The following is a 25533-nucleotide window of genomic DNA, read 5'->3' on the forward strand; positions in this document are numbered from 1 at the left end:
AGAGAAACTCTGATCTTATCTTCTGTTAATATATAAAAGCTTGCGTTAAATCCCGCCATTAAACAAAGTTCACTAAAAAAGTGGCTCTGAGAAGCTGACATTTATATATTAATAAATAATAAAGATTAATACAGTTATGATAAAAATAACGACTTAAATAAATTTATTTGGATAAAAAATTAGATAAACTATATTAAATGAATTAAATGTTATAGTTAAATATCGCCATCATGGGTACATGAGGCGCCACTTGCTCTGCTTTATGAACCTCGTGGAGAATCCCTTAACTGCACACACACTGCACGCCATATTACTGTGTAGACCACTAGTGTTATATTTATTAAATTTGTATTTCGATTTCTCCACAAACTGGGAGATTTCGCAAATATGGAGAATGCATATGGGATTGGGGTAACAAATCGTTACCAGTTATTTCTCGATAATGAAGATGATCCTTTGGAAGTACTGAAAGTTCAAGAGCAGGAAAAGGAGGCTAAGAAAAAAACTAAGCTCTCGGAGAAAGAAAACAAGGGCAAACCTGATGCCAAAGGAAAAGTACCTCCAGTTGCTCGGAAAGGCATTAAGGAAACCCAAAATTTGAAATCTCAGGATGTGCCAAAGCCGAAAGAAGGTATATTCTATCATTTTGTATGTAAAGTAATATATATATTAGGTTAAGTTTAGGCTAGGCTCGACTACAGACAGCCGTGTAACCATGTGCATGTTCTTTCACTTTCGTTCATACTGTTCGTTTATTACTTTTCATACAAGAATTTCATTTGGCAAATCCTCATATAGGTAACATTTTATTTCATTGATTAATATATTATATGATATTTCTGTATTCGTGTCGAATCACGTTTCGATTACTGTAATGGTTCCTCATATGTCGTCAAATTCAGTACACGTTCTTAATTGTATTTAGAAACCCATATCATTCATATAAGGTAAAACATATATCCGATCTAGTATAAAAATATATTCAACTATATTACCTGGAGCACATTCACTTGTTTAATTGTAAGACCATAAGTTGTACAGTCCAGCATGGTCAAAAATTAACATAGAATATATATCTGATATAGTAAAAAAATATATTCAACTAAATTACCTGGAGCTTGTTTATTTGTAAGACCATAAGTTTTACAATCCAGCATGTCAAAAATTAAGATGTTGATTGTTTCTTCGAATTACTAATTTAAAAAATCTCTTTCAGCAACCTTTAACTAGACAGAGTTTAATCTCCCTAAATTTGTTTTCTTTTCCCATGTTTTTTTGGTATTGATCAGAATAAATTTATTTTTAACATCCATATATTAAAATTTATACCAGGTATTATAGTAAAGATATTCTATAGACTTGTGATTGTGATGTTCACATTTTAATCGATAGGTAGTTTACTGTTTGAGTGCTTAGGAAAAAAAGCACGTGTTAGAAACTTAATAGGTGGAAATTGTATTTTCCAAGACAAATTGATTATGTTTTATTATTTTTAAGTTGTCTGAATTAGGAGTCTATTCATTACAGTGTTTTCTATAGTATGTTAATCTGTTCATATCCCAGTGTAGGCTATGTAATGTATCTTATACTGTTTGTATTAGGGCTGAATAGTCATAAATTGCCATCTATTATCTGTTACTTTTAGAAAAAACTTGTCCTATTTACTTTGATTCTAAAAACTTACCTTATATCTAGATGCATTGGGTTGTTATGCTTGCAGTTGTAAAGCAGTTGTGTTTCTTAAGCATAGGCATGTTAGCATTCATTGATTTAATTTTTAAAAAATGAAGCTAGCAAATTTTTGTTTATATAATTTTTATTTTGGATGCTTGTAATTTTTCTGTAGATTGTTTTGGTTCAGCATAGTTAAGTGATTAGAGAAATTTAAATTACTATTATGTTTAGTTATGGTAATTCATTGATTTTTTTTTTAATTGAAAAATATATATTTTTTGTGAAATTTTGTGAGAAAAAGATTTGTGTTTTCTACAAGAGATATTTATTTAGAAGATAGATACTGTTTGTTTTTATTTCTGTATTATGTTATTTGTATACAAATGTTTTTAACTTGCTACCATTTTGGTTAACATATTCTTTGATTTTTCTCATAGAACTAAATTAGGGATCTACTTATTTTAATAATTTACTTGCAACTGCCTAATATGTTGATACAGTCTTAACTAAGCTCACTTTTTAGTCTTAACCATTTTTATATTAAAAGATTTTATCATTAATTAAAATCTCTGAATAAGAAATTTAAAAGTCATTGTGCATAGTATTTATACATAATTTATTGTTGATATAGTGTGATGCTGTAATTAATCTGCCATTATAAAATTAGTGAAGTAAAATGTGACTTCATTTTCTCTAAATAATAAACTTTTTATTATTAAAATTACTTCATTTTTAGCAATTTATTATCATAAGTAACCTCCATTAAACTTTAATTTTTATGAAATCCTGGTTAATACAAAGTTTCATATTTTCATGCGATTTGGTATATGTTTTTATACCACTCTAATAGTATATGTGTTCTAAAGATAAAGTATAAAATTAATTTAGCATTTTCATGTATAGAAACATTCTCAGATTTTAGTAATGTGTGTGTGTGTTTGTGTGGGGGGGAGGTGGTGTAATCTAATTATTAATTAAATTAAAAGAAATGGCAGTGATATATCATTTAACATAGTCGCTTCTTTTTTATTTTTAATAGTTAATAGATGTTAGGAAATTTAATTTTATGATTTCTTGATTAAATAATTTTTCTTTTTAAGTGAAAAAGCCATGTTTCTGCTCATACCATTACAGTACTCTGTGTAGTCAACAATAGTATCATGTTTTCTGTATATATAAATAAACTTACATACAGTGTTTGATCTCACCTGTCTTTAAAGATTTTTTTTTGTGTCTTCATTGTTGTAGAAGCTGCTTATTATTATGATCATAGTTAATGCTATCATTCAGTTAATACTACTTTCTTGAAATTCTGATCTAAAGCATGAAATACATTATGAATGTGTGTTGCTTATTGTAGAGATTTTTATATCTTTGTTTATTTGATAAATTTATATTTAATGAATTTGGTAAATGTAAACATTTATCAAATAATTATTATTTACTCAATTTTAATAATGTTACTGAAGGCTACATTAATTCTGCGCTACAAAACAGTAGCGCAGAATTAATAAAAGTGGTTGGAGATTTTTGACTTCTACCAAAACAAGTTAGTTTTGGTAAGTTATAAAATTTTAGAAATTTATCATAACAGTAGTTGATGACAGAGTCTTAAGCATATGGTGCACCTCATTGCTTTAACCTGAGGTATGTAATTGTAAGGTTATCCACACATAGGCTTATACTGTAGTCATGGGTACATAAAAATAACCGAGTCTAGCTTCATACTCACTGTGATTGTACAATTGGTTATTTTTTTTTTTTAGTTATCAAAACTAGGTTTGCTGAAAGCAGTCAAGAGTTATCTGCTTCTATTGTGGTACATTAAAAAATAAGTGTTAATTATAATAGGTTTAATGAAAATTTAATAGTGCCTAATGATTTTCTAATTGAATTGTAAATTGATCTTTTTTTCTTAAGAATATAAACTTTTTATGTGTACTGTCTGAGAGGGTTTAGGAGGTTTCTATTATTTAAGCTTTTTTGCCATAGTTTCTAAATTTGGTTATAATTCTCATATTTGTTTAATCTGTAGTAAAATACCTAAATAAATAATGACAATGACTGATTTTACCATTGCCATGCCATGATGTAAACTTATACAAATGTGTAAGACCATAGACAGTGTTCATTGTAAAAGTGTATTACTAGCAAGATAAGTATTTGTAGTGAAAATCCAGTACTGAGATCTGTTATTGTAGATTTAATTGCTTAACCAGATCAACACAAAATTAGAGATTGTGAACCTACCCCGCAGGTTTTATTTTTAAGTAAGACTCAAAAACAGCGTATTCATTATTTGTAACGTTTTATTATGGTTATAAGTAATTTTTTTCAGTAAAAATTATGGGAAATTCTGTGTTGTCTTCAGTCGTCATCATGGATTTAATTGCCAGTGGTTATGAGATGTCGTAGACCTCTCATAGAGGTTTTTGTTAAACAAAATTATTACTATTTTTATGGAAATACTTTTTTTTATTCCTTAAGTATGACAGAAAATATTGGTAATATGAATAGGCAAATTAAAATCTTTTGAAAATAAAAATTTGAAGTAAATTATACCACAAAGAACATTTTAAGAACTTGCAAGATTAATAATAATAATAAAAGAAAGCAAAAGATTAGTAAAAATGTTGCTACGAGTATGTAATTTAATAATAATTACAATAATGATACTGTAATAGAATCTTTTTTTTTACTATAATACAATAATATAAATGATTACTGTAATAGAATCATTATTATACTAGCAAGAAATAATTTAAATTGAGAAAATGTGTACAAATTTAAAAGTAATTTCATTAGTTACTCTTAAATACACGAGAATGGTTCTAGGTAAGAGAGGTTTATATAAACTCATGTTCTCAGTAGTTTGTGGTATTCTATCCCTTCCTAATTTTTGAGCACACATTGTTCCAATCATTCAGTTCAACTCCATAATTGTTCAAAATTGGGCAGTTATTATTTTCTAATTATTTATATAAGTGACATAGAAGTAACTTATACAATATTAGAATATTCAGTAGAACCCGATTACATAATTCTATCAAACTAAACAGGTTATATGTTACAATACATATAGCCATAAATTCTAACAGAGCTGCCCTTACTTGTATGGGGTATTTTTTTATAGATAAAAATGGTTTGCATTAAGTGTCTGGGCAACAGTTTTTATTACATCAATCAAGATGGTGCTAAAAAATTCAGTTGCTATACTTATTATAAAAAAAAAAATTATTGAGATAAAACCCTTAAGTACCTCATTCTGATTTATATGGAAATATCGAGTTAAAAAATTGTTTAAATAATTCAAGATTTTGTGAAGAAATAAAAGAATTAAGAGTAAATTGTGTACTGTTTGAAAAGTAAAATACTTATATTTTAAGTGTTTTACTTAAAGATAGAAATATTTTATGCCAAATAACTTTTAAACCAGCTGTTTAAAATGATAAGTTTGAAGATGTGTTGATTAAAAACCAAAAGAATTTAAAAACGCCCCAAAAATATTTCGTTTATTTGGACTGTGACTACCAATTTTTCTTAGGGTGTTTTGAATGACTACGGTAGGCTTAAAACTATGGCCGGAATGGTCGCTGTTTAAAATGAATGAAAAAATGTTTCAGATTGTTCAGGATGTTCCATAATGTTCTGGGATCAGTCAGTCTTATACTGAATGTTCCATGATGCCCTGTTACTTGGAATGGGTTAGATCGTTAAAATTTATATTTGGAACTAACAAACACTATGTTATTGGCTAATTGTGTCCTTAGTTCACTGAAAATCCTTAGTGTGTACATCCCAATTGTATTAAATTCTAAATAAATATATATATGAGTTTATGTTTTTATTTTTTGTTATTACTAATGCCTTGCTGTATCATGAGATGGATGATATATACAGAAGGTTTTTTTGTTACCGTAGGTATTGTTTTACTAATCTGACGTTGTACTAGAGTGGTTTATCAACCTAATTGTTCAGTTCCAAACATGGAAGGATTGGTTTCAAACATGAAATTGTTTATATGAAGCATTTTTGTGATTATACCTGAGATTTTGTTCTTTATGTTGAGTTAATTTTACTGTAGCTAGTGATTTGGTGTAAGTTTTTTTCTTTGAAATATGTTGCTGAGGGTAAGAAAATGTTTCTGCTATACATTTCTTAGATTTTTTCAATTTACTGACAGTATTAATTGATTACTGCAGTTATGATAACTGAATAATGGTGGTCTCAACTCTACTTGGTAGTAATGTTACTTCAAGTCAAATTGGAATAAGAAAAGTGCAAAAGCATTACACCCAAGATATACCCTTTTAAGTAGTAGCTTAAGGCTTTAGCGGCCTCACCTCTGATTTTGATTGTATTTGAATTATTCAGTGCTAGAATAAGAGTAATGCAAGTGTAATTAGTTACCTAGTTGCGACAGAAGTGTTATACCCACTGAAATTTGTGAAATAATAGTAAATTTATTGGATATTCTTGTGAGGTTTGTGTTTTTAAGAAAGGTGGTTTGCTCATGGTTTCTTCTGATGGAGAAGGGAACTCTCCTTGCTCCTTGTAAATGTTAATGGATAAATATATTAAATAAATAAAATATAGTATTAAATATATAAGAATAATATTTTATATGATATTTATAAATATTTTATATTTTGGGATTAACTAATTTTTATGTTGATCATAAAGGACAAGATGATACTATGTTTGGAAGTTCAAATAATATAAGGAGATTCATGGTTCAGTTTTACAGACTGGCCATGCCAACAACTTAATGATAAAATTTTTTTATCTTTTGTCATTAATTTATTAACCGTGGATGAACCAGGTTGTTTATTTATTTGTGAACATATGTTTTATATTGGCTGGAACAACTTTAAAGTGTTGGAATTTTTACAAGTAGACTTTTAAAAAACATTTTCATTATACGAGTATTTCAAGTTAATATTACTTTCTACAGAATTGGTTGTTTCTACACAAATTCTGCAAGGCACATCTTGGATTTACTGCTTTAAACCCAAAAGCATAAATATTCAACTTTATATAACACCAAAATGTGTTATTTCACTTTTAGTATTATTTGACTGTAGAATATTCGAATAAAAAACTGTAAAGCCTACAAAAAACAAACCCACGAAGGAATATTTAGATCCTCTTGGGGATAGAAGATGTCTTCATTGAGGCTGGTAGTGGGACATTACTAATCTATGTATTTATTTTCATTTACCAGTAAAAAAAATGGTTCAAAAATTTGCTTCCTCATTCAGATCCATAAGGTTTCCTTTAAGAAAGCCCTTGCCAATCCCTGAATTTTATGGTGAAGGAAGTATTCAACGGAACTATGTACTATTCATGCAGACACTTATCAGAGAATGAATGCTGTATAAATACAAATACACATACACATTTATATACTTTAATAATTACATAATACATATTTAAAGTAAATAAAAGTATATAATTAAAAAAGTGTAAAGCACTATTTTTTCAGACCTGGAAAAAAAATAGTGCTATTGTAATTGTAAAAAAATTATTTGTAAATTTGCAAACCTCAGAACATAAGGTGCTCTTTGACTTTAATTTTCTTTTAGAAATTATGCTGTTTTTGTAATACAATAATTTATGAGAGGCAGTGATCTTTAAAAATAAATATACACTTATAACTGTCATCTTAAATTATTTTTTTATCATTGCTTTGAAAACTGCTAAGTCAAAAAATAGTGAAAATTTGATTTGTTCGTGACCTGTCCTAAAGCTTGTTTTCTGAATTTGTTAATGTGCTTTATGTAAGTTCTCTTTTTAAGTATTATATCTGAGTGGTGAGAAAAGTACCATGTTTTTTTAGTTCGTCTTTGAAGTAGGGCAATGTTTGAAACTGGAGCAGTTTAGTCATGCTAGCATCTGATACATATGATATGTGCTTGAAAGTTAGGTCAGTCAGTTATGAAATTTATGTGTAATTTAGCATTTAAAAAGTGATGCCAGGATATCTGAGTAAAAAATCATTAGTAATTGATGGAAAAAATATTTTTCAAATGATAAGCCTACTACTTTTCAGCTTTTGTGATTAATGTATGTTACTGGTTTATCATTATATTGTGATAATTTTTTTTACTTCATGATCATTTTAATTATACGGGGTTTTATAGATTAATTATGTTTTTTTTACATTACCATGCCATAGTGTTGGATATCTTTCATTCTTCCTTTTTGACCTGTTCATATTTGCTGAGGAAGCAAATGCTACCAGTATCTTTGTACTCTTTTGTAATAGTATTAATTGAAAGGTTAAAAATTAGTTACAGTTTTAAATGAATTTCAAATTGCATGGGAATTCTTTTGCCTGATAGTGTGTAGCTTGTTATTGTATCAAGATACTAGTGGTGCTGTTGTTAATGATGTTAGTCTTAAAAAGATTAGGCAACCTTTAGTGTATAATGAAATTTTACATTAAATTAAATTTTGTTTTGGTCAATTAATGTATTTTTATCAGAAACAGTATATTAAACTAGCAGATAAGCATAAATTGAACGTATAAAATTTAACTCTATTCTAAAGAAGTTATCTAAAATTTTTTTTAAGACTGTGGCATAACAAGTGTTCTATCAATTCCAATATTAATTTAGCTAATATTAATTTAATTGCTGCTAAATTACTTTTAAAAGGTGTCCAAAAGAAAACAAGTTCCTCTAAATTTGAAAGATTGTTAATAATTTTGCAGTGCTGTCATCCTTCACCTTAATCTGATACATCTGGAATGTTTTGTTAATATAAAAAGCACCTTTTTCTTTTGAGTTTCTCCCATGGTATAAAAAGAAAGTAACCTGTTTCTGATAAGAGATATAATTCTGCAGCAAATTAAGCAAGAGTTAATTTTTAGTTTTTGTCCTTAAACTTTGTTATCTGTGGGAATGTGTGTGCACTTTCTTGTAGCTAGATTTCACCTGAAAGTATGCTGTACTTTAATATAGTTTTTATTGTTATCCTAAGTAATGTCAATTTCATTTATTTTTAAAATATGGTAATAATTTCACTCTTTCCCAGTTTTTCTTCTCTTGGCAGTAAACGAAAAGGGAATTTTTAAACCAGATTTAGTCATCTGTTTTAACCAGAATTTAACGGAAAACCACAAAGACTTTCTGTAATCAATAAAGCACACAATAAAGAATGGTTGCAAGCTTATCTTTGAGCAAAAGACTAGCTTTTTGTAATAAAAAACCAGAATTATTGATTGATTTCATAATCAAATGGACATGTTTGATTTAATAAATACTTTGCAACACCTATGTTTCAAGCGAGCACCAGTTGTGGTTAAAAAATATTTAAATTGTTCTCTGAAATTCTATTGTTGATAACATTTTTCAGTTGGTATTGTAGTGGTGCAGAAAGGTTGTCAGTTCAGATCTAGCTAGATCATTATATTTAAAGCTCATCAGCATCTTGATAATAATGTCTTCTGATATGATCGATAGAATGTGATTTGGAATCAAAATGAGCATTCTGCCCTGGCAATCTAGAAATATAGGTAGCTACAGTTATTCCTGTCTGAAGGCCACCAGAATATCATTGGAAATAATCATTTGATTTAAATGAGGATGTTCCCTGTTTGATGAAATAATTTATATTCTTTAAAATAATAATCAAGTATATACTTATACAGCAGTATGCATAAAGATTACCTGGTTCAATATTATTTATATTTTCTGATAAATCTTATCTCATTAAGTTCTGATTTTTTAAATATTTTATTTTGATTGAAATTGACCAAAATTGTTTTAAAAATTATTTTCATTTAAGTCTGTATATGTGTGTGTATATATATATATATATATATGTGTATATATATATATATATATATATATGTGTATATATATATATATATATATATATATATATATATATATATATATGTGTATATATATATATATGTATATATATATATATGTGTATATATATATATATATATATATATATATATATATATATATATATATATATATATAATATTTCTGGGAGAGGGTCAGGTTAAATTTGTTAGTGTGACAGTTGTTAATTGAGTTGTGTTCATCTTTATTAAATATTTTGTTATAAAGATTAGAATTTGTTATGATTAAAGAGAGTGGATAACCTCAATTTATATGTGTATTCAGTGAAAATTATATTTCTGTTTAAATGAGGTTACTATCAGCATTAGGCGTCAAGCCAGTTAACTGTGTGGAAATCACAAATAAGATTAAACTTTCTCTGTTTAACCAGAGGAATTCAGAACTTGACCATGATAACATAAATAAAAGTTGCAAGGTTTTTTAATAATTTTAAAATATATAATTAATTTCCGACGTGATTTTTAATCTTGAAAATGAACCTTCACATAATTAAAACAAGTGATTAATTTTGTTAGTATTTTATCTTCAGTTTTCTTCAATTAGTGCTAGCAGTTACAAATAATATCCTTTTTAAGTTTGTAATTGTAAGCATTAGAAAAATGTAAATGGTGCATAATTATTTCACTATTGTTCCATTTGCATTAGAAAATTATAAATTTGTTATTTGTAATTGATAATTTTAAATGAATCTCGGATGTGTATTTTTTACTTAAATATTTTTATTTTTATTTGTAATGAATCTACGGATCAGGAACTACATTTTTGTGTTTTTGTTAAATAGTAACTAATTTTATATTTAACTTATAAAAGTCCCTCTTCCCCCTGATGAATCTCTACATTCCTAGCCCTCCTAAATTAATTGAAATTGAAGTATTGTGATGTTAGAATGATTCTGTTTTTTAAATAACGTCTGATACAATTAAATTTGGCTTCATTTCCCAAAAAAAAATGATCTCGTATTTCATGTACTATTTCTCACTTTCCAGTAATCATAGCTTTCTCTGCCATATTACATCTCTTCTTTAACCAGGTTTCCTTTGTTATTTTACAATTCATATTAATTTAATTTTTCTATGTTAGAATTTTCTGTGGTCATCCTTTGTGTTTTTATACTTTCTCCATTCATCCATCAGTTTTAGTGTACATCTTATCTAAGTTTTTCTGCTACTGTTACATTTTTTCCAACATCTTTCCTTCCGTAATTATTTCATTTCTTAGTATCGCCCATTTGTTTTCATCTAAATCATATGTTGTAGTAACTTCTATACATAAACTTAATTTTCAGTTCAAATTATAACTTATTCTTCTGTGATATCTCTGTATCCTATCTTTTGCTTGTAATTTTCTTTAGTTCTTTAAACTGTTTAGTACCACTGGAAAAAAAACTAGTATATAATGGTGTCAAGAGGTTCAGGGGTTCTAGCTTTCCCCCCAAAAAAAATTGGGATATCACTTTTAAGTTTTTCAGAAACATTTTTGTCAGATTCTGACATATTGTTTGTTTTAAATTATAAAGGTTAAATGATGTTATTTCAGTGTTTATGAAGAATAGTGATTAATTATTAAACTGTATTATTTGGATAAAAGTCAGTGCGTTTTGCTTTCTTTGTGTGTACAATCTGTGTTGCTGTGAATTACCTCAAGAATACAAAATTTCACATAAGTGTTTACAGTGTGCTTAAGGGCATAATATGGTTTTACATTTGGGTTTATGAGATCATTGAATGTGATCCAAAGAGGGGGTTAAAACAAATTTGTCAGGATACATTCTGTGTAACCCACCGGGTTGGTCTAGTGGTTAACGCGTCTTCCCAAATCAGCTGATTTGGAAGTCGAGAGTTCCAGCGTTCAAGTCCTAGTAAAGCCAGTTATTTTTACCCGGATTTGAATACTAGATCGTGGATACCAGTGTTCTTTGGTGGTTGGGTTTCAATTAACCACACATCTCAGGAATGGTCGAACTGAGAATATACAAGACTACACTCATACATATCATCCTCATTCATCCTCTGAAGGATTATCTAAACAGTAGTTACCGGAGGTTAAACAGGAAAAAGGAAAGGATACATTCTGTATGGGTTCAAGATGGCCATTTTGTAAGATTGTCTTATTCATTTAGTTCAAGCTAAGGGGCCTTGTGTCTAGCAAATTTTCTCAGGAAGAATTAGAAGTTAGTCACAATAATACTAAAAATGGAATGGTCCAATTATGTGCGACTAAGTATGTGCCTGCAGCATTCCAAAGAAAATCAATTTGTGATTGGGAACCTGGTTTAACTGCATTCAATGAGAATTTGTTTTTTTATTGAAAATATCAAGTTGATTGGCTCCAACTGCGGCATGGATATTTCAGTAAAGGGGGGTTTATTGCAGGATACAGAGGAATCTTTCTGTATATGAGGGTCGAACATTGTCTATTATTAATTTAAGAGTAAGAAGTACACAATTTCTTGAATTGCATGTCTACAGAGTTTTCACAATATGCCAGTACGAACATCTAGGGCAGACTTAATTGCACCTGTCGTTTTGAATTTTCATTATTTTTCATCTATATTTTCTCTTTTTACTGCAGCATTTTTTTTTTTAGTTAATTATCTTTTTTTAAGTAATTTTTATACGTGTGTGATCAGAATTTCAACCCTTAATTCTTCTGCATCATCCTGTCTGTTCTGTGCTTCCTCACTTCTCTAACCCCCTCCTCAATCTTAACCCCTTACTAATCTTTCATGGAATATTCCAACATAGCTAATGTGTACAATTAGGGCCTTTGTCGGAATATTCCGATGTCAACTTAATGTCCAGTTTTGATTTGTTCTCTGTAATAATATTCTGTCGTTTTATATATTTTTTTTTTTTAGTAGTACTCAGCAGTGATAGATAATGTTAGTTGTTAATACAGTGTAGAGTCAGGGAGTTTTGTGTGTATTTGATTGTAATCAGCTGACGCAGTTGTAATGGGAAGTTGTTCATTTACAGTGTTTTGTGTATTCAGACTGAGCATTATTATATTTCTTACAATGTGAACTACTATAAATATATCGCTATATAAATGTAAGATTATGTAAATATTTTGTGTGTAGGTAAACATATAAAATAATTGTGTACATATTTTGTATATACATGTGACTGAAATTCTGCAAATATAAAATGTATGTGTATAAAATACACTCACACACATACACAAAAATTGTTTTTAAATTACCTACATAAACAAAACAAAAAAATTGTGCAAGATAACATTCATTTCCTTAAAAAAAAAGATTGAAGTAAGTAGTTAATGTGCTCTGCTGTATCTTTTCATCTTAATTTAGCTTTCCTTTTTTTCTTTCCCCTACCATTACCAGATCTTGCTTTTAACATTTTTCATTGCACTCTACATGTCTGATCCATTTCATTTTTTTTCTGCAGCTGTTCACTGGTAGGACCACCTTCCCACTTCTGGTTTAGCCTCTGGGAATCACCGTCGGATATTACTTCAGAGGATGATATGTATGAGTGTAAGTGAAGTGCAGTCTTGTACAGTCTCAGGTCGACTATTTCTGAGGTGTGGTTAATTGAAACCCAGCCACCAAAGAACACTGGCATCCACGATGTAGTATTCAAATCTATAAAAGTAACTGCCTTTGCTAGGATTTGAACATTGGAACCCTTGACTTCGAAATTAGCCAATTTGCCAAGATGCGTTCACCAATAGACCAATTCGGGGGGTTCGTAGGACCCACCTGGTCATCCCTCTAATTCACTGATAGGACCCACCTTAGGTCATTTTTCTAATTTGCTGATTTGCTATCTTGCTTTTTCTTATTGGCTCATTTCTCAAATTTAGCATATGGATTCCAGTGCCTCCAACCTCTTAGCCTGTGTCTTTGTAATTGGCCATATCTTTGTGGGTTATTTTGGGCAACATTACCTACTACACTACTATTTTTAACATTTAAAGGCATTTAAAAAAAAAAAAATTGCTGGACCCTTAAATTTGGGATATTATTCATTACGTTAAAAACAATTGCATTATATAATTTATGCATATTATTTCTATATTAATTAGCCATACATTTTATAATGTACATTATAAAACATGTATTTCTTTTAAAAACATTAAAATAGGTGCAGTAAAGACTAGTTGTAAACATGACTTAATTTACAATTGATAATAAAGAAAGAATTTACTTATACTCAGGAGTGAAGTAAAGATGTGCGTTTTAGGATTACTAAAAGCAGTTCGCTAACTTGTGGATAGGTAAAACACATTTTTGAATAAACAAATTGTAGTTTTAAGTATGATAAATAAAGGGACTTTGTACAAGTTTATTTGTTTTAAGTTTTGGAGGGTATGTTTTGGGCCTTATCTATATATTTCAATTGAAAGTTCAACACTTGTCATCTACCTTTAATATTACAGTTGATAAAATAAATATTATTGACAAGTTATTTTCTGTATTTAGCCATTATATTGAAATACTCTTTACTTACTGAAGTGGTACATTTTTTATTTCTGAGAATCTTTTAACTATTAATTGGTATCACTGATTCTCAAGATGATTAATAAATTCAGTTGTAAAACGATGTGTGCTTGCCTTATCAATTTTTAACTAGGTTTAGTTTATTTACCAACAACATATTTAACTTAAATAACAATGTGGAATAGTATTGGTTATTTTGTTTATAAAGTTCCTTATCTGACTTTTTTTTATGTGCTTAAAATCTACATTTAATAAATATAGATGGCTGAGTTTTCAGATTCTTATAGGCTGAAGAAACTGGCATTTTAGTTTATCTGATTTTGTGTAGAAAATAAGGACATTATTTAATTTATTTGTTACCTTTTTTTGTCTTAAAAATTGTAGTAAAACTGTATTTACAGAAACATATACTTTATTCAGTATTTTTTTTTTTTGGGTTGTATTCTCTATTCTTAATTTTGTTGTTTGCCCAACCAAGCTTTACAGAATGGTACAATTTCTATACAGTGATAATTCCTGTGAAGTAGTATTCTTCAGCTGTCAAACCTAAAATCTTATCCTAAAAAAATGTTATGAACAGTGTTTGTAAATGTAACTATAAAGACTAAATAAAATAATTGTATGAAGTAATTTGAGTAATATAAATTCTAGTGTGTAGTTGAATTTCATCTTCAAGAGTGTTGTTGGGATAAAGAGAGATCCATTTTGTAGATAGTTTTGCAACAATTGTGCTTAGTATTTAGCTTAATGTTATGGTAACTGTAGCAAGTTCAGCTCGCACTGCAAACAAATTAGCGACACTACAATCTTGGTGTAAATTGGATCCATTGTTAAAGAACTATCTAGCAACATGCTTACATGGAAATCAATCAAGCAGCTGCATTATTATGTATTGCACTATAATTTTGTTCTATTTACACTGAAATATGATATCCTTAACATTGAAAAATCTGTTATAAATACTTTATGAGCAAATAGATAATTTTATTAATAAGTAATTGTAACAGCTACATAAAAAAATGATTCCTAAATATTTCAGGGCAATAATAATTTTTATTTACCAAACATTTTCTACTAGAAACAACTTTTTGTTATTGTGCTCCTTGAAATGTTATTCAAACTACTGTAAAAGTTTTTAACTATTTCTGTTGCAAGTCATTATGGAAGTTAATGGCGGAACAGTAAAAGTGTTTTCACTTGTATTCAAGTGTATTGGAAAGTTCTCTTTTCTTCTGAGAGGTAAGTCAAGTAAAAGATTACATTTATTTTTTATAGTTGTTAAAATGAAAATTTGCACATTCTTAATCCATTATATTTTACAGGCAGAGACTAGTATCAGATATCTGCTTCTTTAAATTGATAGATTTTATTGTAAATATTTACCCAAGCACTATATCCAAATCATTTTGATTCTAAACATTGATTTTTAGTTTTAAATTCATATTACTAAATGAGAGGAATAATCATGAAACACAGCCTATTTAAACATTGTAAACTTCACTAAATTTTAAAATAGTTAGATAATCTTGCAGAACTGTGTCCTTTTTTAATGTTAGAAACAATTCTACCATTTCCTTCATATTTAAAAATCATTTGATGAATGTTTTCTTCTTATAAGTATAAAAAGATTAAATAAGTATAAGTATGAAAATTTACAATGATCATCTAAACGCCTTTAAAGCCAAAGTTATTGGTGTATGTTATGCATTTAAATGTAATCCAGAATTAAACAAAAAAAATTACAGTGCACTTGATGAAGGATATAAATTATAAACAAAGGTCACAGTATAATTCCATTTTACAAAAAGTATCCAGTGATGTTTGTAAAAAACTGGCCGTCAGACAGTTCTTTTTATTTCATGGTGTTAACTACAAATACCACTAGTTAGTGGTATTTGTAGTTAACACCATGAATTGCTTATTTTATCACACCAATATGACGTTCTCAAAAATTTAATATATAATTAAGACCATAGAATTTATTATTTCCTCTGTAAACTGATATTAATGTTGGCATCTGAATTATACCAGATTGAAAACTTTTTTCTGAAGTTACAATGACTGATGACGTGAATAATATAATTTCTGAATTAAAAAAAAAAAAATTAACTACAGATGTTTGGTTTGTCGATTAATGTGATTAAACAAGTATAGAATTATATTGCCTACCCTTTAACATTTATTTTTAATAAATCTGTTATACTAGAATATCAAGTATTTAAAAAAAGGCTGATAATCTGCCAGCATCTAAATATTGTCCCATTTCAGTATATCAACCATATTAAAAATATTTGAATTAATTCTTTCAACAAAACACTTTAAAAGTTACTGATGTGTTCTCTAGTTCTCAGTTGGGATATAGTATTGATAATTTTGAAAGTATAGAATCTAAATTCAGCTAGTGTTGTAATCCAAGACGTATGCTTGTGTTTCAGGTCAATGTTTTTCAACCGAAGTCAAATCGTTTTTATTAACTATGTAATAAGAACAATGATTTAAAAACTAGGAAATAACACATTTTTGAAAATTAAATATTTCAGCATCCTGAAGTATAGTATTTCAACAAATTGCCTGTTGAAATGAAAAATATGTTAGAGTATCTTCTTAATAAAAGATTTCCCTTCCTGTAAGAGTTTTTAGTCAAGATTATCTTTAAAGCCTAATAGAATTTTTGTTCTTATATAATTAATAAAGCTAAATTTTCTACATTTGAATATATTAGATTTGAGGCTCTTCATAAATTGTTCCGAGTGTAAATGAAAAACAAGAAATTCTCTATTTCTACAATGTTCATATTTGATTATGGTTGTAAATTAAGAAAATGCTCATAAAACATATCCAAATTGTATTGTAGAATTAACATTTTCTTTGTAAATGTCAATTTTAAATGGATAAATATAAATTTTAGAATTGTAAGTATCTATAATTAAAACAAACAGTCTTTTTTTTCTTCCAAATATTTACTTATAGATAAGTAATAATCTAACTGTATTATGAGAAAACTGTTACATAGAAACAAGCTGATGACATGTGATTTTTTCTTTTTACAGATAATTGCCAGGCCTCTTTAAAGAGATGTAAAATGTTGATAAATTTGAAGAATTATTATGGAAGATGCTTGAGGGCTGAAACAAGGAATTCCTGCTGCACAATGTTCCTTGTATTATATTTCTCAAAAAGCAAGAAGGAAAAACCCATGTCTGCGAGTAGGACAAACTTGTATGAGATGTGAATATTAATTAACGAGAATAATGCTGCTACAGAAGAACTGCGCATGTGCCAAATTTGTACGACCGACAGCTGTGTAGCATGAAGCCTTCTCTTTCAGTTGTTGCCACTTCAGGTTCTGTAGACATATTACTGGCTGTGGCCTTCATTTGGATAACATCTGTTTTTTGTTTTGCCAAAAAAATGATAAGTGTTTTATTAGAGAAAAGAATTGTGAAATTTCACATGAAACTGGGAAAAACCACTACTGATACTTATCTTCTCAAAAAAAAAGTATATGGTAATGAATGTTTATCATGTGCATGGGTTTTTGAGTGGTTTAAGCGTTTCCAAGATGGCTGAGAAGACATGAATGAGCAGATCAAAATTCAAAGTGATGATTGTTTTTTTTTTTTTATTGTTATTCATGGGATTGTGTACTTTCACTGGGTTACTGAAGGTCAACTTTGTGAAAAAATAAGATAAAAAAGACCTGAATTGTGGAAGAACAAATAGTGGGTTCTTCATCAGGACCACACTGGCTCGCACTGGATTGTCTGTCAAGACGTTTCTAGCCAAGAATATCCCAGTGTTAGACAATCCACCTTATTTGCCTAACCTCGCACTATGTGACTTTTATCTGTTCCTCAAGGTCAAATCTGCATTAAAAGGAACAAGATTAATCAAATCAACTGATTAGAAATAACTTTTAAAAATGACAACCCTAAAAGATTTTGGATGAGGGATTAATAAAATGAATTTATTGACTTCAATTATACTAGGAGGTAATTTGACAATTTATGGAACATCTTTACAAGAGAAGTTAAAGTATCAAGCTGTGAAGTCTATGTGGTTTGAAACAACATAAATGTTTAAGTAATTTGAATGATCCTAAGAGAATTTTCAGCAAAGGATGACTGCATTTTTCTGAGAATTCATTAGTTTCCTAGTGTTAATAGCAAGAGGTGGCTGAAATGTTTATCTCTAACTTATCATAAATATAGAGGTCTAGAAGTTAAAAGCTGGTGGATTAGTAGCACATCCCCTTCTAACCTTTATGAAAGATACTGCTGTAAATTGTAGAAAGTAATCCAAAGGATGGATATTGGGAAATTGAGTGAAAAAGACAAAATTTAACGCAAACCCCAAAATATTGTCATCAATTTATGAAGATTTTATAATTGTGGATTTTTTCCTTTGAATCTGTATCCTATTCTATGAATGAAATTTGAGTAGAATCGTTAGTAATGGAAGCTAATTGAAATGCTAATGTTCAGTGTCTATACTTCATACTTTTTTATATTTCCGTGAAATTTGAGAAGAATAATTTTTTTTTATTTTGGAAATTATGTTTCTCGATCAGAATATTTTGAATTCGACATTCTTATTTGTGATGTTATGAAACTATTTCTTAATTTTTCTTTCGATAATATATTTAATTTGCTGAATTTCATTAAGGAGTTTTAACTGGTGATAATCGTGTAAGTTTTTTTTTTAAGTATTACAAAAGTGAAAGTATGTTTTTTTTTCTACAATATAGTCCTGAATAAACCTTATTGGGAACACCTAATAATTAGTGCATTAATGATAAAAATTTTGAAATGGGACTAAAGAGAATATTAATAAAATTAAACCACTTTAATCGGAGGTAATTAAACAGTCAAATTTGTTTATCAAGACACTTTGTGCTTTAGATCACAAGTGATTAAAGAAATTGTACGGTTTGCTATGTTGTAATTTTGTGATCGGTTATATCTTATGTACAAAGAAAATGCTTTGAATATAATATGTTATTTATTTACTCTTGTTTGAAAAAAACAGGTGAAATTAAAGCTATGAATGTATTTTTAAATTAAAAGTAGTTAGTTAAGGTTTAACATTATCATGACATCTAAATTTAATCAGATGGCAACCTTTAGAACAAATAATACTTTCACGATTGGAAAATATTATTGGTATTGATTGCTGTAATAAATTTTTATGACTACAAATATTCTGCAAAACATTAAATTAACATAAGTGAATATCGTTTACTGTAATCATTTAGTATATTTTTGTTATTGTTTTCACTTATTTACATGATAGATCTTGGAATACCATCAAAACCTATTTCTGTGGGTTGGAAAATTTGATTTAATTTTAGCTTTTATTATTGTTTAGTGATTTTGTTCAAAATCACTAAACTTTAGTCATTTAGAACACATTTTATGTTCTGATGTGGATTTTTTTTTTGTGTAGCACAGGTCATTTTATTAAAAAATTAAAAAATGTTTGATCAAAACATGTTTTTTTTAAAGGGGATTTCCTCTCTAAATAAGTCCTCTGATGCAAGTAGGTTTTTATGTACTTTTTGGTTTAATTTTTATGTACAAAGTAATTTACAGCTAAAAATATAGAGAGGCACAAAAGTTATGCATGCTCTTCTGTTATTTAATTTTTACAGTTTTTAAAAATCTTTATTCTGCTTTTAACTGTATTGATATATTGGTGATGGAAATTATTTTATTTCTGTTTGAAGAGATTCAGATTTGAATATTTATATATTTTCAAGTCTCCTAATTATAGAAATAGGAGACTCCATCTGAAAACATGGGAGCATGAAAATAAGAAAGAGATCCTAAAAATTGTGAAAATTTTGTCACTCAAATAAAATTATACAAAAAATGATTTTTTTCTGTAGTTATAAAAAGCTAGGTGCAATAAAGTTATATTCAACAAATTAACAATAATTAATTATTTTTAGGTGTATTGTATTATTTTTTATTTGATTTATTATAGAAAGGTACAATTTCATATGTATTTAGCATTATTCAATCGCTTATGATTAAAAATGATTTGTTTGTTGTCTGGAAGTTATTGTTTTTATTAGGAAGTTAATATAAGTGGTATTAAATAAATAGCATTTAGATAAATTTTGACCTATATGTGTGTTTTGATGGTAAGTGCCAAGGTCTGATGATAACTAAATAATTATATTTTTTATTTATCAGTGAGCTACATAAATTGTAAATGTACAAATATTAACTGCCGATTATTTTCAATTCTGTAACTTTTTGATTTTTGATTTTGAAGTTATGTACAGCAAATAAATATGTCTACATTTACTTGCAATTTACATTGTTTTTATTTGGTTATATGTATTTAACATTTTTTGTTGTATTCATTGGTTTTATAAATGGAAAGAACAAACATTTGCTGCCCAATATAACATTTTTTAACTGCTGTATATTCTGTTCGGGGTTTTTACAGATAATTTTGCATTATTGATTTTTTTAAGTATCCAACTTCTGAGGTAGTCTTTGTGAGAATGTCGCGATCAATGTAGTCCAGAATTGAATTCAAAACATTCAGTGTAGCTGGTAAGCATATCAACCTATGCCACCATTGTAGTCATTAAATGCTATAATGTAGGCTATTTAAAAAAAAATTGACGCAGTGAATGGTATTCTTCATTCTTGTGTTATCCATATTTAACCATTTTTATTGTATTATTTTTATAGAGGTAAAATTTTGAATAACATGACTAACCTTTAAATATAATTCTTTGATTTTAGATTTTAACAAAGCAAAATCGATGAGAACAACTGGAGATCGTGTTGTTAAATATAACAATGAGAACCGTGAAGAGAGGAATAATAGGAAAAATAGAGAAGATAAACCGAGTGGAGAATACCACCGGTATGTGCAATTTGTCTTTTATTACTTTAATCATGTTTTTTTATTAAAATTTTATGTTAGCATTATAAGTAGTTTTCCAGTTTCCATGCTAATGTTAATGCGGTACAAAAGTAGAAGTTTAGTAAATATAACTCGTGTACTGACTGCCTCTGTTACGCCATTTTGAAATTGTTTTATAAATATTTATGAATCTGTTTTATAGCACAAGTACAAAAGCTAGAGTAGGTATGGACTGCTAAATAGAATTCAGTTATCACCGTTTAATAAACAGTGAAATTTGCCACAAATAAAAACAAAAAAAAAATTGTAGTACACATGAGAGAATAATATTAATAAAGAAAATGCACTCGCATAATTTTATGCACAACTGATCTCCCAAGTTCCTGAGCTTCATATTTTGTGAATCTTTTAAAAAAAGGAGTAATATGTAATGTAAATTTACAAAAACATGCCTTTTAATTAAATGACTCCTTTAAAGTAGTGGAATGACGATGTTTTGTTTTGTTGTGGTTTACGAGAACAAAATGTGGATAATAGGAAAGCTTGAAAGAAAGAGATAGATGCCATTGAAGTATGATGGTAAAATAGTGTTTGAAAATTAGCTAATCGAGCAAAAAAGAGAGCTTTAAGAGAAATTTGTCATCAGTAGAGTCATGCATATAGAATTCCATCAGGGAGACGTGTTAATGAATTCAGGGTTAGTTAATTTGTAACAGAAGTTGTGGAGGATAAAAAATGTTAAAAAAATGAAGATAATGTATGAAACAGAAAATTAATCTTGTAAATATAATGTTGAAATTAAGATAACAGAAAAAATGAAAAATCTCATCAATCTAGCCATGACAAAAAAATTGATCAGAAAACTTATTTTGTGGTGCTATGATAAAAATAAAAGACACTAGTCCTGTGCATGTGTAGTAGTTTGAAAAAACTGTGTGTTTAAAGTAATTATATGTGTTAATAGGTGTCTGTGTTCAGCGATATATAAAAAATCTTATGTGTTTGTTATTCATCTGAATTTTTTTTTTTTTTTTTTTTTTTTTAATTGTAGTTATTGAATGAGGTAAGTTTTTGTAAGTTTGGTTTCATATTACTCTTTCAGAGTGAGATTGTTGGCTTGTTGTGTGGTTTTTTTTATACCACCTATATTTGTGCATGTAAATGCATATAGATTTAAATGTTTTTGAATTGCAATTTTTTTTGTCTGGTATAAATTAGTGTCTTAAATCTATAGAACAGTTATTATTTTCTTTGATATAGAATTGGCGGATTAATCCATTAACGAATTAAAAGTAATCTGTGAAGTTTTATATTTTTAATGTAAAAAATATAATTGCTATACAATTTCAGTATGGAATTTGTAGTGGGAATGAAATATGCAGAGGAACAGTGTAAATGTGTTTAATTCTACATAAACACAGTTGAGCATTTGTTAACTGCTCAATTAATGATGTCATATAACTGAAGTTATAAATGTATGTACATGATATATTTTTATAAATAGCTGTCAAACAGCTGGATTATCCTGAAATGTTGAACCTATTGAGAAATGTATGGGACATAACACTAATTGATAAAATAAATTTTAATATGATTGTGAAAAATTAATCTGTTTATTTGTATTAGAACTGACTCATTGATGCAGTGAGCATGGCTTGGAGCTTTTTATAATGGTTTACTGCAAGCCCTGCCACATCTAGTACTGAAAGTGTTAGTTTAATGTTACTTACAATTGCAACCACTTTCACAGGGAACTAGTATTTTAATATATATCTATTTAACTATATTAGGGTGCGTAAAGAAATATTGAAATTTGTGGAACTTAAATTTGACAGTTTCATATGGTTTTTGACCATTTGAATAAAACTAATGGTTTGAAAAATTTAATTAAACAGGCCCCAGAACTGTATCTTTAGTAATTTTTGTTAAAATTATTGTAAAAAACAAACAACTGATGTTGCAAAACATAATTTTTTAGTTTGACTTACAATAACTTTATTAAATTGCTCATAATAAATAACATTTTATAACAAAATTTGTAGAGAATTTAATTCTAAGAATATCTAGGTAATGTCAACTGAGCATGAAGAAAGTTGATATTTATTAAAAACAAAATGGATCAAAATGTGGGAGAAAGTATAGTTGCCCCAGAGAATCTATGAGCTTGTGACGTTATATGCTGATGTCTTATATTATTATTTTCCAAAACATTATTTTTGTGCTTAATTATTATTTTTATTTCATTTTTCAACTTACGAACAATACGAACGCCCAAACAATACATTTATGTTGTTGTGTGCTTGTTGAGTTGATTACACTTATAAAAATGCTTAGTGACTCATGTAAACAATAACAATTCCTTAACCAATGACTAATGTTTTGATTGGTATTATGTACAGGCCTATAAAAATGTATACATGCAGTTAAAAATGGCTCTTTTGTCATGATTATATTTAGATCCTTCATTTGTAGCACATAGTGTGTTTATAAAAAAATAAACTTTAGTCCAGTTTATATATTTTTCAGTGAAGGCATTCGGATAGCATTTTTCTGCGATCATATCATTTTATAATTACTCATTGTTTTTCACAAATTTTTTATAATATATTTTTTGTTCCATGTGTTAGTGCGGTTTGTTATGGCAGAATTTAAATCCGTAGTCTAGAAAAAAAACTTGGGAGTCAAGCATGTGAAATTATTAATAATGATTATGATTTTATGAAAAAAGAAGCTTCAAAAGTAGGTAAATTAACTGACAATAAACATAATTGGAATTCAGAAATGCAAAAAAAAAACTGCTGCTGCTTGTGGGATATCAAGAACAGAGGTTCAAAAACTCAGAAGAGAATAAAAGATATGATACTTCTATCAACATCCCAATCGTGTTCTTTCAGCACGCTGACAAAAGTATAAACGACGTTCAAAACCTATTAGGACAGTTTTGATTTAGGTGTAGTTAAAAGAACAGTTAATGAATTTCATTAGAAGAAGAATGAATTACCTACTTTAAAAAAAAAAAAAACAAGTTAAGAACATCTGTCATCTATTGATTTTAAAGGCAGTGAATCAACTTTAGCTGTTACTTTGAAAGAGTTAAGTTTCAAATGGTGTAAAACTGAAAATAACAGAAAACTTTTAATTGAGAAATCCGATATCAGGCGGAATAGAATTGAATATTTACAGGCAATGACCAAGTACAGGCAAAGCAATATTACAATTGTTTATCTGGAGAAACGTACGTTTCAAGTTCGTATTGTTCGACAAAGTCATGGTCTGTCTGATTGTATTGTTGAGGGACTTTATGTGCCGATTAATAAAGGTGACTATTTAATAGTAATTCATGCTGAAGGAGAAATCAGTTTTATTCCGAATGCATTACTAATTTGGAAAGTCAGTTGGAAAAGTGGGGACTACCACGACAACATGAATACAGACAATTTCATGAAGTAGGCGTGTGAAAAATTGATTCCAAATCTTCCACCTATGTCAGTAGTAGTTGTTGATAATGCCCCTTATCAAACTACAGGTATTGATAAAGCACTAAATTCTAACACCAAAAGAAAAGATGTGACCGATTGGCTGGGGAAACCCATTTTCTGTATAGTTAAAAAATGCTAAAACCACAGTTATATGAATTAGTAAAGTTACGTAAAACTAAGGTACAAAAATATCACTTGGATGAACTCTTGCAAAAACATAGGCATCGTGTTCTTAGACTCCCACCATACCTTCCTAATTTGAATTCGATCGAGATGGTATGGTCAGCCATAAAAAGATACGTGGCGAGTCATAATACAACATTTTCTTTAACAAATGTTGAAAAATTAACTATGGGGAAAATTAATTCCATGAAGATGACTGGAAACCCTATTGTGAGAAAGTAAAAAATATTGAAAAAGAGTATGGAAAACTGGAACCATTGATAGATCAAATGACAGAACGTTTTATATTATATGTGTAGACTCTGATAGTGAAAGTGACAATGATAGTGATTTGTTTAACGAGGATGGTGAACTAACTAGAAGTTTGAATAAGATGCATGAAGAAAATTCAAATAAACTTTTGTTTATTATTAAAAATAAATAATTTAGTACAAATAAAAGAATTAATTACATATTGTTTATGTAAATGTAAATATGATAGTTATTACCGTGTACAATATGATAAGTAATAATTTGATTTTATACGTGGAGTTGATGTTTTCAGGCCTAGTAGTAATACGTAGTCTGCTTGTGACGTCACAAGCTTGTACATTGGCTGGGCCTAGTATATTGTATTATTTTAAACCAAAACTGAAATCATTTCAGCGTTTGAAAATATATATAGACGAAATCAATTGTAAAAAAATAAATAAAAAATATAACTTGCTATTATAAATAAAAAAAAAATTATTAACTTACTATTACAATAATTGTTCAAAATGTCTCGCTGTTTCCACAATATTCTGCTCGATTTGAAATTTCTTGGGTGGCTGTTCTTATTGTATGAGGGTATCACCAAGCTTTTGGCAGAACTTGAAGCAATAATCTTGTTCAATGTGTTTTATTTAATCATGCACTAAATAAAAAGGCAACAAACGTCTTTTACACTAACACATAATACGTATTTGGTAACTGATGCAGTTAATGAGGT

The 25533-nt window shown here is 28.2% G+C and overlaps 1 protein-coding gene across 2 annotated transcripts in view; it reads left to right on the forward strand.

Moving 5' to 3' along the window:
• The first annotated feature begins 267 nt into the window (after positions 1–267).
• The window catches only part of LOC142323226 (uncharacterized), a 91268-nt gene continuing 66002 nt past the window's right edge, over positions 268–25533 (forward strand). For both annotated transcript variants that reach the window (XM_075362586.1, XM_075362587.1), the window contains exons 1-2: positions 268–631; positions 20778–20901. In XM_075362586.1, coding sequence (XP_075218701.1) covers positions 388–631; positions 20778–20901 — 368 coding nt within the window. In that variant the 5' untranslated portion in view covers positions 268–387. The remainder of the gene's footprint in view (positions 632–20777; positions 20902–25533) is intronic.

This window comes from Lycorma delicatula, chromosome 4, assembly GCF_047948215.1.
Source record: "Lycorma delicatula isolate Av1 chromosome 4, ASM4794821v1, whole genome shotgun sequence".
In the NCBI taxonomy this organism is placed as follows: Eukaryota; Metazoa; Arthropoda; class Insecta; order Hemiptera; family Fulgoridae; genus Lycorma; species Lycorma delicatula.